The sequence below is a fragment of the Dreissena polymorpha genome, chromosome 12, assembly GCF_020536995.1.
Source record: "Dreissena polymorpha isolate Duluth1 chromosome 12, UMN_Dpol_1.0, whole genome shotgun sequence".
Lineage (NCBI taxonomy): Eukaryota > Metazoa > Mollusca > Bivalvia > Myida > Dreissenidae > Dreissena > Dreissena polymorpha.
Window position 1 is genome coordinate 39,571,495 of NC_068366.1, and position 15,558 is coordinate 39,587,052.

Consider the following 15,558-nt stretch of genomic DNA (forward strand, 5'->3'; position numbering starts at 1 on the left):
CGTAACGCGAAGTTTATGGTTGCAATAATAAGCTTTCGTAAACAAGTTGTAAAACTAATCCCTTTAACAGACTATCCAGAAGACGAACAACTAGAAAAAGAACAAGAACGGGAAGATCAGGACAATGCAAAACGACAGTTGGAACTACTCCAGAAAACTGGTAATCGGTATGTACAATTATTTCATTTAAACTGAGCGTGTTATCAAGACATATTTACGACTGTGCAGTGTGGCATGCAAAATTAGAAATGGTTTGTTATAAAAAACAACAACTGGTAATTAAATGTCAACTGATGAGAGAATGATGTAAACATTATTAATGCGCCCATTTTTTTTAAATATAAGTTTTAGCTGTGACCGTTTTGTGTTATGTAGTTAAATAAGTCTTTTTGGTAGTTTTTCAGATACTCGCTCAAGTACTCAGCTGTCCAATTTTGAACACGTGATTGTCTCCATCGAAGACGGAACTGAAAAACCGGAAGTTTTAGAATTAAATACTTCACCTCAAGAACAAAGTACGTCATGCCAATTGGTTTTATTGCTGTTCAAGGAAAACAATGAGATGGTTGTTTATAATTATATCTCAAATAATAGGACAGGAAGGTCGCTTAAACTTGTTTTCGTTTACGTTATTACACACTCATTGGGATGTTCATTAAAAGAAATAATCCTAATATCTAAGCAACATTTCTGTCTTTATATACAAACGTTATGTTTGCAAATATTACCGATTGTAGCAAATTATGTTCAAAATATAACAACATTTTGAAAGGGTTAAATCACACACAAAAAGAATAATTAGGAGATTTGCAACCGGACCAGCTAGAAGTTCTCGGTACATTCATGAATCGAGGTTTCGATCCTCGGCCCGGCCGCATGTCCGATGTTGGGAATTGTTATGAAATTCTTTCTACGGTCATTATACCTGTATCTCTGAATCAAGTAGGGAACGTGTCAGTTACTGGCGTATGCATGGACCCTTAGTACTGGTCACGCAGCTATACATATTGACCGCCGTAATATGACGGCATATTGTTTGATAACGGTCATGAAATCAACGATATAAAATAGAAGATTCGTTTACATTATCCTTAAATAATAAAAATGAATGTTATCCTAAAGTTGCAAAGAAAGTTGCCCAACGACTGACGCCGAAGTAGTGAAATCAAAATTATCTCTAGATTCAAACTTGTATAGATATGTACAAAATCATAGTCTTAGGTTAGAACTTTCAAATCATTAATACATTTTTGGCAATATTACCATTATGGTTTTAACATTGTTAAAGTTTGCAAGTATTTCATAATGTGAAGCAAATACAATCGTAATGCATTTTTCTACACGTAACGCGAAGTTTATGGTTGCAATAATAAGCTTTCGTAAACAAGTTGTAAAACTAATCCCTGTCACAGACTATCTGGAAGACGAAGAACTAGAACAAGAACAAGAACGGGAAGATCAGGACAATGCAAAACGACAGTTGGAACTACTCCAGAAAACTGGTAATCGGTATGTACAATTATTTCATTTAAACTGAGCGTGTTATCAAGACATATTTACGACTGTGCAGTGTGGAATGCAAAATTAGAAATGGTTTGTTATAAAAAAAAACAACTGGTAATTAAATGTCAACTGATGAGAGAATGATGTAAACATTATTAATGCGCCCATTTTTTTTAAATATAAGTTTTAGCTGTGACCGTTTTGTGTTATGTAGTTAAATAAGTCTTTTTGGTAGTTTTTCAGATACTCGCTCAAGTACTCAGCTGTCAAATTTTGAACACGTGATTGTCTCCATCGAAGACGGAACTGAACAATCGGAAGTTTTAGAATTAAATACTTCACCTCAAGAACAAAGTACGTCATGCCGATTGGTTTTATTGCTGTTCAAGGAAAACAATGAGATGGTTGTTTATAATTATATCTCAAATAATAGGACAGGAAGGTCGCTAAAACTTGTTTTCGTTTACGTTATTACACACTCATTGGGATGTTCATTGAAAAAAATAATCCTAATATCTAAGCAACATTTCTGTCTTTATATACAAACGTTATGTTTGCAAATATTACCGATTGTAGCAAATTATTTTCAAAATATAACAACATTTTGAAAGGGTTAAATCACACACAAAATGAATAATTAGGAGATTTGCAACCGGACCGGCTAGAAGTTCTCGGTACATTCATGAATCGAGGTTTCGATCCTCGGTCCGGCCACATGTCCGATGTTGGGAATGGTTATAAAATTCTTTCTACGGTCATTATACCTGTATCTCTGAATCAAGTAGGGAACGTGTCAGTTACTGGCGTATGCATGGACCCTTAGTACTGGTCACGCAGCTATACATATTGACCGCCGTAATATGACGCATATTGTTTGATAACGGTCATAAAATCAACGATATAAAATAGAAGATTCGTTTACATTATCCTTAAATAATAAAAATGAATGGTATCCTAAAGTTGCAAAGAAAGTTGCCCAACGACTGACGCCGAGGTAGTGAAATCAAAATTATCTCTAGATTCAAACTTGTATAGATATGTACAAAATCATAGTCTTAGGTTAGAACTTTCAAATCATTAATACATTTTTGGCAATATTACCAATATGGTTTTAACATTGTTAAAGTTTGCAAGTATTTCATAATGTGAAGCAAATACAATCGTAATGCATTTTTCTACACGTAACGCGAAGTTTATGGTTGCAATAATAAGCTTTCGTAAACAAGTTGTAAAACTAATCCCTTTAACAGACTATCAGGAAGACGAAGAACTAGAAAAAGAACAAGAACGGAAAGATCAGGACAATGCAAAACGACAGTTGGAACTACTCCAGAAAACTGGTAATCGGTATGTACAATTATTTCATTTAAACTGAGCGTGTTATCAAGACATATTTACGACTGTACAGTGTGGCATGCATTATTAGAAATGGTTAGTTATAAAAAAAATAACTGGTTATTAAATGTCAACTGATGAGAGAATGATGTAAACATTAGAAATGCGCCCATTTTTTTAAACATAAGTTTTAGCTGTGACCGTTTTTTTATGTAGTTAAATAAGTCTTCTTGGTAGTTTTTCAGAGACTCGCTCAAGTACTCAGCTGTCAAATTTTGAACACGTGATTGTCTCCCTCGAAGACGGAACTGAAAAACCGGAAGTTTTAGAATTAAATACTTCACCTCAAGAACAAAGTACGTCATGCCGATTGGTTTTATTGCTGTTCAAGGAAAACAATGAGATGGTTATTTATAATTATATCTCAAATAATAGGACAGGAAGGTCGCTAACACTTGTTTTCGTTTACGTAATTACACACTCATTGGAATTTTCATTGAAAGAAATAATCCTAATATCTAAGCAACATTTCTGTCTTTATATACAAACGTTATGTTTGCAAATATTACCGATTGTAGCAAATTATATTTAAAATATAAAAACATTTTGTAAGGGTTAAATTACACACAAAAAGAATAATTAGGAGATTGGCTTCCGGACCGGCTATAATTTCTCAGAACATTCATGAATCGAGGTTTCGATCCTCGGCCCGGCCACTTGTCCGGTGTTGGGAGTGGTTATGAAATTCTTTCTACGGTCATTATCCTTGTATCTCTGAATCAAGTAGGGAACTTGTCAGTTACTGGCGTATGCATGGACCCTTAGTACTGGTCACGCAGCTATACATATTGACCGCCGTGATATGACGGAATAATGTTTAATAACGGTCATAAAATCAACGATATCAAATAGAAGATTCGTTTACATTATCCTTAAATAATAAAAATGAATGTAATCCTAAAGTTGCAAAGAAAGTTGCTCATTGACTGCCGCTGTGGTAGTAAAATCAAAATTATCTCTATATTCAAACTTGTATAGATATGTACACAATCAAAGTCTTAGGTTTGAACTTTCAAATCATTAATACATTTTTGGCAATATTACCATTATGGTTTAAACATTGTTAAAGTTTGTAAGTATTTCTTGATGTGAAGCAAATACAATCGTAATGCAATTTTCTACACCTAACGCGAAGTTTATGGTTGCAATAATAAGCTGTCGTAAACAAGTTGTTAAACTAATCCCTTTAACATTTCGAATCGGTGTACTTTTTGATTCAAATGATCGATGTTGTATTCTCTGTTTTTGGTTTCGAACAAAAATATGAACTAAATATCGGTATTTCTAGATGCTGATACAAACCAAATGTACCATTACGTGATTGATGTTGCCAGCCTTCCCGCGTATACATACAGTCGAACTTCAATTCAGGGTATTGAAAGAAAATGTCGAAAACATCTGACAAAAACAAGATTCAGTGAACGCGACACAGAAGTATTCCTGTCTAAAGAGACTCATCTGTTTACTACCATGGTACAATCAAGCATTTTTAAGTGTGCCATTTCAATGGATTGTCTCATTGGAATAAAAGATATCGAGAACAAAATCAAGTGCACAAATGCAGCCTGCGTAATTGTTATTAAATTTAGGCAGCTACATGAAATGCGCCATATTTTGGAAGAACTAAAGGAATCGGGTTTGGAATTCTGCGTCTTAATAATTGGTGATAAACCTGGCAGCAAAGATCTTCACACTCTTCGAAATCTTCTAGTAGCATACACGTCAGAAAATGATATTCAAGACGCTGTTGATGATCTTCTTGAAAGGTTTGCATTTTCTGTATTGAAGAAATTGATGGAGCAAATTGCGATAGAGGTTAACATCGGATCGGACGAACGCAAAACAGGTAGGCGTGATGGGTTTGATTAGATTTGACTAGACATTCAGACGTTAATACACATATTTAAAAATATGACAATTATATGTTTAATCTATATAATGTAGGTGATTTTGATGAGACGTTGCATGAAATCTATCAACATGTACGAGGGGCTTACAACAACAGCGGGGTACCAGGTAATGAGCGACCATTAATTCCTCAAGGCAATTTCAACTACCCTTCGAACATCAATGCTGTACGTATAAATAACATCTGTCATAAAGATACACAATACACTTTATTTTCGCGTTTGGTCACAAAACCATGGTTTTAGTCGAATACGATGTTCAATACTATGTTAGATGCCCTACATTTTTTTAAGAACAAAATGTAATGTAAATTAACTTCTTTGCTGTTGTACATATACACAGAACATATTCACGGAACAACGAAACAACGATTATGTGAATATCAGTGTAAGATATAAAAATTGATTGTTTTACACATCAATCTAATATTATGTTTCCAAGTGTGAAAAAACTCTTTATCGGAAGCGCAATGTCTAAATACACTTCTGTTCTATTGTAAACACGTGCCACTTTCCTAGGTAAGTTTAATTGTAAGATTACTCAAAATGTTTTGCTTATGATTTAAAATAATATCGAACAAATAAATTTCGTTGTAGATCATTGCTCAAGTTCTTCAAGTGCAAGGTGTAGTTGCATGTTTTAGGAACAACAGACGTCTTAAGATCTATATTGATAAAACAACTGTTGAATCTGAAAGCGAATGTTCGAATACCGTTATCAAAATCCTTTCTACTAATGGATTTGACAAATACTTGGTCGTCGTTGGTACGCTAGAGCGATTTTGCTGCCAAGCTGGCGATCCCATTTCGGATAGTCGGATTGAAGCTACGCTAGGAGGATTTGCTGATAAGTGTAACGGATTATCGCCATCTATGAACCACCCTCAACAAGAATGTATACAGGAACCTGAGAACGAGCCCATACTTGTAGCTCTCATATCTCGCCATGTAGCTACAAATATACACTCTCTCAAAGTATCCGACAAGATCCTAGGACATATTAAACATGTACACGATTGCCATTGGTTGGATATCGTGCCAGTGGACGTCGATCAAGAAGTACGAAACGATTGCGAAACACGTTTTCGAACAGAAAATAATATATTGAAACATGCCGAACTAAACGGGCTTAATTTAGCAAATTGTTCGCCAGTTCACATTTGGGGAGCAAAATCGTCCCCTGGTTTGGGATTTCTAACAGCATGTGACCCAAGTGAAATAAATAAGCACATATTTATTGAGAGTCGGTCTCCTGAAAACGGTTTCTGCGTCCCCGGTGACAGCGGTTCTATTGTATGTAGCAGTGACAGAAAAGGCCGCTTGTTTGCATTAGCAATCCTTATCGGTAAATTTACGCCATCGAAAATTATAGAAAAAGCGCAGCAAAATGAAGAATATGCCAACATGTACGTACCAGCAGAAGATCCGATGGACCAATCTAATGAGCATGCACAAAACACACTTGAGAAAAAGACTTGCGTTGGAGAAGATTCAGCAACTGGCACAGACAATGGAACGTTGACAACTGAACAATTAATATACAGCAGAGAAGGTGTACACAAACTAGAGCCAGAATTTGTAGCGCTTAATCTTGTAAACGCATTTGAAGGTTTGTCTGAAAAATATAAGTGTCAATTCAGACTCTGTAGAGAAAAAAAAAAGAAGTGAATGCTTAAACATATAAAATAAATTACTTATATTCCAAAACATGCATCGTACAATAAGACCTAAAATGTAAATACTAATATTAAAACGAGTGTCACGATCTTATTATCGTTTTACAAACAAATAAAGCGCTGATGAATAAAAGACTACAGTTGAAGGTCAGAAGAAGTCCTTTCAGAAAATATACGAAAGAAAAGTTTTATTTAAATTGCAAACAGTACCATTAGGCAGAGTAGGCAACTGCGAGGTTTCTGGTCCCCATGAAACTGTAACCCTAAACCCTATAAGTTTCACTGTCTATGGGCCTCCACGGTGCTTAATCCGATACTGATTGCAAATTGTGTCCTGATGTAAAGCAGACAACTCAAGCATTACACAAGACATATACACTGTTTGGAATATCCGTTAAGATCTGTTCATACGAAACATGTACATTATTTTGATTCTGCAACAAACAATCGGTGCAAACTTGTTCGTTTCAATCAATATTTGAATTATGGCACCATATAAACATTTTAGATGATTTGTTAACATAATATTTTCCTTCATATTATAATGCTGACATAAGCTTACGAAAGTTAAATATTGAAATCGTATATACATGTATTCGCTTTAAGATCTTAAACGTCCAAAATTCCGAGTTGCAACGGAAATAAATTTTCGTGTTCAGTGTTAATTTTTATTATAAAGTCTAAATAAAGGTAATACTTTAAAAAAAGATTAACTATTAAAATATACATTTAAAAGACTGGTAAAATTGTATTTTTTTTAGTTTAGCTTTACTCATCCCCAGCGAGAACAAATAATTTGATTTTGTGAAAACATTTTAAAATGTAAACACTGTACTCCCAGTCAAACTGCTAATTAACGTTGGCTTCGTTTATATATACGATTCGTGATTTTCAGAAGCCCCATGCAATTCATCCATTGTTGTATTTCTTATCATTATTAGATGGACAGTTATTACGAGGACCATCAGTTTAGCTTTTTTGTTTGAAAGCATTTGGATTTTGAAAAAGATTTGTTTACATTTCAACATTTTTCAAAGTGAAATACATGTGGTACGTTTTAACCCAATAGTTAGTTAGTTTATGCATACAATTATGTTATTTTTCATTATTATATTTGATTGTTAAATGTGATGTACCTTTTAATATTAAAGGTGAGGTTTATTTGTCGAGCAAAATGTATAAGTGACAACAACGAGACTCCATGCAAACATCATGTTTGTGATTTACATTTTCATCTAAAGGAAACTAGTTCAAGTCTATAATTACATAAATAATGTCTTCGGACATTGGGCAACAACGTATTGCAATAACGGTAAAAAGGTAAACATTTTGCGATTGGCATTCCGTATCATATTGGTTGAACAAGCGTGCCTTATATTGAATATTCTTAATTGCATGAGGAAGTTTGAGTGCGGACCAGTTTTGTGAAATGCTGGTTTAATGTGAGTTGTAATTTGTATGGGGCATAGCAACGGCTAGTATGGTTTCAGAACCAAGAAAATCAGATATTTTATGCAAAGTGTTCATTTAATGATTGGTTTTTACAACCAGCGAATTCTTTATTTGAATATAATATTGGCCGATGAACTTTTGTATCGGGCGCGGGAAAAACATAATAAGAATGAATAAACAAAATAGTTACGAACACAATGTTGACAAACAACCGCTGTTCTTGTGTGTGTGTATTTTTAATCGGTTTCTGGGTTATTTAAGTCATCACGGTGGTTAGATAAGCTACTCACATGGCCATTTATCACGGGCGCCACCTATTTTGCATTAAATAATCTAATGCTTCTTCCGAGGCGGCTAAGGACCGGTTGTTTTCAAATGTCACTGATACTTCTACAGGGTGGGTAGGTTTTATTTTATTTTTTGAACATTTTTCGCATCATTAAAAAAATGTAGTGCGATTCATCGAATATTTATTCATCCACAACTGTACAGAAACATATAATAACAACCCATTTGGAAACGTGGTGACCTTTATACGTTGTGGCATGGTAAAGTTAATAAAAGTAAATCCATGTATTTTGCCTGTGTGAAGAGCAAATTTTCACCTAACCAAACTGCTAACGACATCAAGCTATCGCGTTGAACAAGTTTTTGAATGCAGAAAACATTGGCTTCTTGTCGATCAAATAGATAATTTTGCATTCTTCCATAATAGATGGAGCCTATGCGTATGAAAGAAGATGGCGCCAATGCAAATTTTCAGCTATTTTTTTTTTGGTTGCCGACCATACACTTTTTGTGTGGTATTCCAGGTTGAGTGTTCGCTTTTTGTTTCTTAATTCGATCTTAATGAAATATAATAAAAAAGTAATCTGCATTATCATAACGTGACTTGTGTTGAAAAACGATTTTGAATATTTCCGTCATTAAACATTCTATAAATAAGAAAAGTTACTTTAGTACAATAAAAAGGTTAACGATTTAACACCGAGCTATCCTATTTTGTGGAGATGTTTATGGGAACAATCGAGATATTCTAGCCTAATTAGGATTTGTTGAATTTTGCCTTTAAATGAATCAAGCATTTAGATTTGGGGATAAAACTCATCGTTTCAAGCACAAGTAGCATCTTTAAATTATTTCGTGACATGTATGACTGTTTAAACACATTTGTTGTGGTAGAAATAATATGAGAATGTAGAGACTTTAGTGTTTGGATTTATTGAGGATGCCGTATTTTGGTTTTATATGGTACAATATGTTTTATTCAGGTTGCTGACTTCTTAACTGAGTTGGTGACTTATATATCTGCATCTTATTTTATTATAGAAGATAATATGTTCTGTTTAGATTTGGTTTTAAATATTTACGTTGAAAAATAAAAAGAAAAAAGAAATATGAAAAAGGAACTTTATCTTTCATATCTAACATTATATATCGAATATAATTCATGTAAGGATTCATATATCATGCACTGGCGCCACATACTGCCCTTAGCGCCACCTCTCTGGCATTGGCTACATCTCTTTTGGAAAAATACAAAATTATCTACATGTATTAGATCTGCAAGAACCCAATGTGTTTGTGCATGCAACAACTAGTCTATATTGAACGCAGTCATTTGATTTCGTTAGCGAACTAATCGGGTGGAAGTTGACTCGTCACACAAGCAAAAACCATCGATTAGCTTTCAGGAACTCCACCATACCAACACCTATGAAGGTCACCATATTTAAAAATGGCTTGTGATTGCATGTTTCTATATATATTTGGATAAATAAATCTGCGCTGAATCGCACTACATTATTCGGTAATTAAAATTATGCGAAATATGTTGAAATAAGCACATACAACCTACTCAGCTTGAAGAATTATGTGTACTATTTCAAAACATCCGGCCCTTTGCGCCGCCTCGGAAGAGGCATTGGCTTATTTATAAATGCATCGCAAAAAGAGGTGGCGCCCGTGATTATCGGCCGTGAATCAGTCCGGAGGGAATTACTTTAATCAGTAACTGGCAATTGCCCTTGTGTAATCAGGCGTTTAAGGAGAAAGGTTGTGAACATAATTTCTCTTACAATAACGTATCGTCAAGAGACATACATAGATTTGATACACACATTTTTGACAAACGCATCATGATGAATTTATGACATTTGCAGTTTGGTAATCAATCTCTAGCACAAAATTCATCCACACGGGTATTTCACCCAAATGACCCCACATTTTCAAAAAGCTTTAAATATTGTGCCATTTGTATAGATTCGTTTTAAAGATAATTAATAAGAGCATATTAAATTGTTAGTATATAAATGTCTGCAATTATTTTGTCTATCGATCAAACGGAAATTTACAATGTATATTACATTTTATTTTACATTATAGTTATATGTTTGAGATCGCGTACGTAATGTTCTAATATTGCATTAACGCACAACATAGTGCGAATTTGTATTTTTATTTAAAATAACATAAGTTTAACAACAGGTTTAGAAACGCGAATTTTTTTAAGGCGTTATAGGTCTTAAAACAAGCGTCTGTTTGTAATTTGGTATATGTAAATATTAAGTGTGTATATAGTAATATCTCTGTTAGAAGAAAATTGTATTGTACATTTTGTATAATATTACCATACCCAATCCCCTGTACAAATACAAATTGATTTTGTTAACACATGACCAACAGGCTTGGTCCTTTGATATCATTACTTTTATATCATTCGACCACATGGTACATCGACATCCAATAAATCGACATTCAGTATTATATCTTATTTGTAAGAAAATATCTGTTTTGCTGAATGCGAGCAGTAAACGAAAGACTTACGATGTAACGACATTTCCCCCACTATATATCAACTGAACGCGTGCTTTCAAATTATATAGATAGTGTAACATAAACACTGGTAATGGTTACAATTTACTATTTTTTAATTTCGATGGCAGAGTGACCGACAAGGGTGACCCAAAACTCGACCACACAAATGAGCTATTTTAAAACTCTCTACAGCGCGAGATAGTTTGCAAAATAAAAGTCCCACGTTTCTCGTTGTTCATAGTAGTTCATATATGTAGTTCCTAATAAATTGTGTTAATAATGATGTATGTTTTGATTTAATGAATATATAAGTATATAACAATATATGCAATTAAAAATATATATGCAATTTAAAGTGCTATATGTGTTTTGTACTCAAATTTAAAATATTAATCGATTATACTTCTTCGTATATATGTATAACTTAGTGTACATGTATATTAAATAAATGATGTTGAAAAGGAAAGCAATAATTACCAGTTATCCTGATGTTTGTTTGTCGTGTGCATGTGTATTTGTGATCGAATCTCTGTTACCTGTCATTTTTTCATATAAACTATTGCGTAACATTGTTGTTTAGTTATTTATCTGCTAAAATACACCTATACAACTGATAGGAAACTGATTTCAGTAAACACTCCTGAAATCGTTCAACAGCGGATGCCCTTTTTATGGTATAACCTTTGGTTTTAACTAAAAATTGATTGTGTTCTCGTCCCATTGGTGTATTTCTTTTGCTTTGTTTAAGTCGTTTAATGTTATCGGTTAATACTACGATATATATTTGCTCACCTGTTGTTCCTTAATACATTAAAATGTATATGTTCATTGTATTATGTGACAAATGAAACATAGCAAAGACTGGTTAAATAATGTTGAAGATAAACAATCATTTTATAAGTAACCAATAAATTTTACACATGTATGTTTACTACAGAGTATATACATTTAATCAAATCTTACATGCATTTGTTTGTTTTATGTATTGTGCATTAATGCATATATATGCCCATATTTCCATGTGTATTTATTTGCCCATAAATAAAAACATGTTTGTTCACAAACTTGGAATAATTGCCGATGAAAACAAGAACATTTTCAGAAGGGTCATAAAAAGTTTACTTGATCATGTACACGAATATTGTAACACCGTTAACCATGATAATTTATTAGAATACAAATTATGTACTTTTCTGTTCTCAGTACCTGTCGATTTTAATAGCAAACAATGAAACTCCAGAAACATGAGAACAGAAATTCGTGTTATTCTCCACTTCCTTTTAATCACAACACCAACTTCACAACACCAACTACAAACATACAATGATTACAACTGGAATCAGCGCCTTGGAATGGTCGATGAAAAAGGCTTCAATTTAAGTAAATAGCTATTTATCTGCTGTGAACTTTAATTCAAATCGGTATACCAATTAAAATTATAATAATTTGTGAATTGGATATTTGTTGCTTAAACAATGTATAATTATTGTTGAACAAATATTTATGTCAATTGCTTATTATATCTGTGCTTATATATTTCTTTAATTCTCCGCGTTTTATATAAATTGCTAAAACAATGTATAATGTATGCGCAATAAAATTGCGCACTTGAAGTGAAATTTCTGTGGTATGTGTGTTATTTGTGCTATTTTTAGCAACTTAGGACAAGTTTTAGGAAATATAATATGGAGCCCGGTACGATCCCCAGTTAAAGTTTCACTGTATTTAAAAAATCTGTAGACTGTATACTTTGATACTATGTTTTTTCTTCGACTAATTTTGTCAATCGTAAACGCCGATTGACCGTGATTTTCTTCGGTGTTACGCGGAATCCATTAACTAAAGAATATCATTAACGTCCATTTTTATTGACAAACATCGAATCATTATGACGTGCGAGTTAAAATGTTGGTAATGCGGATACTACTATAACCGATGGCACTCTGATAATAGACAAAAATAAAAGCCACGCGCGAGAGGTAAGTTCTACATTTTTTTTAAAGTTCTATCATAAAGATTAGTTTATTTTAGACAAGGTACAATGTCGAGTTGCTAAATGATGTATCCATTTCTATTTTTTAAGAACAAAATCACAAACTTATGATAGGTTTTAGCCCAAAAATAGAAAATTTGGTCGGAAAACAGCATGAACCGGATGGACAGTAAAAATTTCAACAAAATAAAAATAAACTACTCAGAAATATTGAAAGACATTATTTGATATTCCAGCATGCCGAGTCATCACTGTGCCTCAAATACTGAAATTTTGACAGTATTCAATGAAATATAAACGAATAAACAACATGTTTTTATCGGTGGTATTCATGAAGTTGCGAACAGTTTGATTCCCGATAAAGGTCACTTCTGATAACAGAGACTTTCAATAAATCGGGCATTCTGATAACTGAGTTTTATGTTCTACGTGAAATGCATTTATGTATATTATGCATATTCTTATCAAACATTTTGAAGTACGAATCAATATAATAATTGCAATTTCAAATAAGATTAAAACGCTTATTTCTGAAGAAATATAATTCAAGTGACCACCGGAAATAATTTTCTACATCATTAGCTTGTTTTTTCGGCGTAAGCTGCATAAGCCAGCTTTTCACCCTGACTTGACCTTTGTAAGTGTCCAATAAAATTCAAATAAAAATCCCGCGGCTAGGTACGAATGAATACACTTCATTTATTCCATTGGCTGATTTGAGTATACCACCAGAACATTGGAAACATATCCGCGTCTTTGTAACACTGTTTTACTGTATGAAACAATTTTATCTCTAATGAAAAGGCTTAATAGATAGAACAGTTTTACACTCAATTCTCGACATCAATACAGTTTGTGCGTACACCTTTTATTTTCAGAGTATTACCAGCGCAAAAGCGTTTATACTTAAAAGGCTATGTTCTCATATTTAGTACTTACTTCCATATTCCTGTCAACATATTAACATGTAAAAGTATAAAGAGCAGTGGAAGCGAGGCCTCACTTTAAAGAATTGTATTTCAACCCGCGAGGTTTCGGGTCAAGTCGCGGACATTCAGAGTTTATATACAGGTCATCACCGGAGTTCGCGGTCAGTAAAATAATCGTTATATAATAAAGACGCTATCCGTGAACTAGGTGACCTGGAATTTTCTTTAGACCAGAAATATGTTAAAAGAAGATATTAAGCAATATAATTATGGTATGTCAATAATAGATTCTTAATGTGTTTTCAACAATACAATGATAAATATTATTTTTAATAAATTTAACAATAATTATTCCACCATATTGCCTAATGTACTAAAGTGATATTATGAGCATGTAACAGTTTATAGGTGTCTATCGCAACCGTTGATTATTTTTGATGTTTCTACTTCATATACACTTATAGTAATTAATGCAGCATCAACATACTAAAACAATATACCAGAAAGAGAAAAATAATGCATTTGAATATTAACCGTACTTTCGTTTGACAACTGATCATGCGTTTACGAGTTGCGTAAATTTAGTTTTAGTGCAGATTTGTTCATACGACACAAAGACACAATATTGTTTTACGGATCATTTCGGCTTACAGGACTGGGTGGGTCACGTAAGAATATCGAATATAAAATATATTTTTATAAACAACTGGTAGCAAGGTGAGTTGCAGATAATTGATCAGTAACCACATTTTAACTAACTATTTTGACCTGTTAATTCTTTTCAGCTCAATTCAACAGTGCAAAATGCCCATAATATCACTTTAAGCATGAGCACGATGATTCTCGATACTGTTAATAATCGAATCAAATAGCAATGCCCGACAGACCACTAAAACAGGTTTGTTCTCGTGTGGCCGGTTGACTCATATGTTTAAATTTCACTTCCATTCTTCTTTTGGTTTTCTGTTTTGTATCTATAGGTTTATGACCAGCAATATGTTATAATGTAAAATAAGCCGCGAAAACTCCCCGTAACATCCCGTACTGCGTGTGATGCAGCTAAGAACTGCACAGAAAAAGACATTCGCTATCCTTGATCTCATTCATTAAACTATTTACGCCGTATATCTTTTTTAAAGATATTTCTTGTTAGTGGTAACTTGAGATTTAGAGAGATGAAAATACAACGGATCATGTGGATCTACGCGATCGTGAGAAATTTTACTTATAACAGGGCTCTAAATCACGGTAGCGAATGGGTCTTTAAGAGCAAATATACGTTTGTTCTTCAAAAAAATCATATGTCGTTGGAGCTCTTTAACATCGCATCAACAAGACGATGCTAATGTGTAGCCACAAAATTAATAAGATAATGGCAAACTCCCTTTATTTTGAGCTCTGCATATAGGGAGCACTTACTTTAAAGCAATGATAATGTAAGCTCTCGAAGTGCGAATCACCTGACCCTCAATCACGTAATTAGTAAAGTTAAAAGAATTTCGGACCGGCATCGCTACTGATATTTATCTCTAAGTAGCAGTTTTAGCAGAGTGATGTTTCATGACATGCTATCTAATATACAAGTAAATGGCCTTAGTACCTTTATTATGGAATTATTATACATGCTTTAGAGCAACCGTTTCGCTACAAAGCACGTTAGACAAAATTGTTTAAACTCGTGTACTATGCGAAGATTTGGCGGTTGGCTAGAAAACTGGAAAATATATGTTCATATAGAATGCAATTATCAGACATATCGAAATAGTTTTCAATTTATCTTTCTCAATTATACAAAATCATAATCATATTTCAAAGAGATACGAAAATGTCCGGTAATTCGTTTTTTAATTTACGTCAGAACATACATTTTTATGTACTGCCTGCTT

At 33.4% G+C, this 15,558-nt stretch overlaps 1 protein-coding gene across 1 annotated transcript; it reads left to right on the forward strand.

Moving 5' to 3' along the window:
• The first annotated feature begins 401 nt into the window (after nucleotides 1-401).
• On the forward strand, nucleotides 402-9,259 carry LOC127853809 (uncharacterized). Its single transcript, XM_052388596.1, has 8 exons — nucleotides 402-515; nucleotides 1,413-1,509; nucleotides 1,739-1,857; nucleotides 2,754-2,850; nucleotides 3,076-3,194; nucleotides 4,187-4,744; nucleotides 4,843-4,973; nucleotides 5,403-9,259. Exons 6-8 carry the CDS (start codon nucleotides 4,204-4,206, stop codon nucleotides 6,471-6,473), a joined length of 1,743 nt encoding a protein of 580 aa, XP_052244556.1. The 5' UTR covers nucleotides 402-515; nucleotides 1,413-1,509; nucleotides 1,739-1,857; nucleotides 2,754-2,850; nucleotides 3,076-3,194; nucleotides 4,187-4,203; the 3' UTR covers nucleotides 6,474-9,259.
• The last annotated feature ends 6,299 nt before the right edge of the window (nucleotides 9,260-15,558 follow it).

Coding starts and splice junctions, on each gene's coding strand:
- LOC127853809 (XM_052388596.1), top strand. CDS start 4,204: ATGTACCATTACGTGATTGATGTTGCCAGCCTTCCCGCGTATACATAC. Junction 4,745..4,842: donor ATCGGACGAACGCAAAACAG/GTAGGCGTGATG, acceptor TATATAATGTAG/GTGATTTTGATGAGACGTTG. Junction 4,974..5,402: donor ACCCTTCGAACATCAATGCT/GTACGTATAAAT, acceptor ATTTCGTTGTAG/ATCATTGCTCAAGTTCTTCA.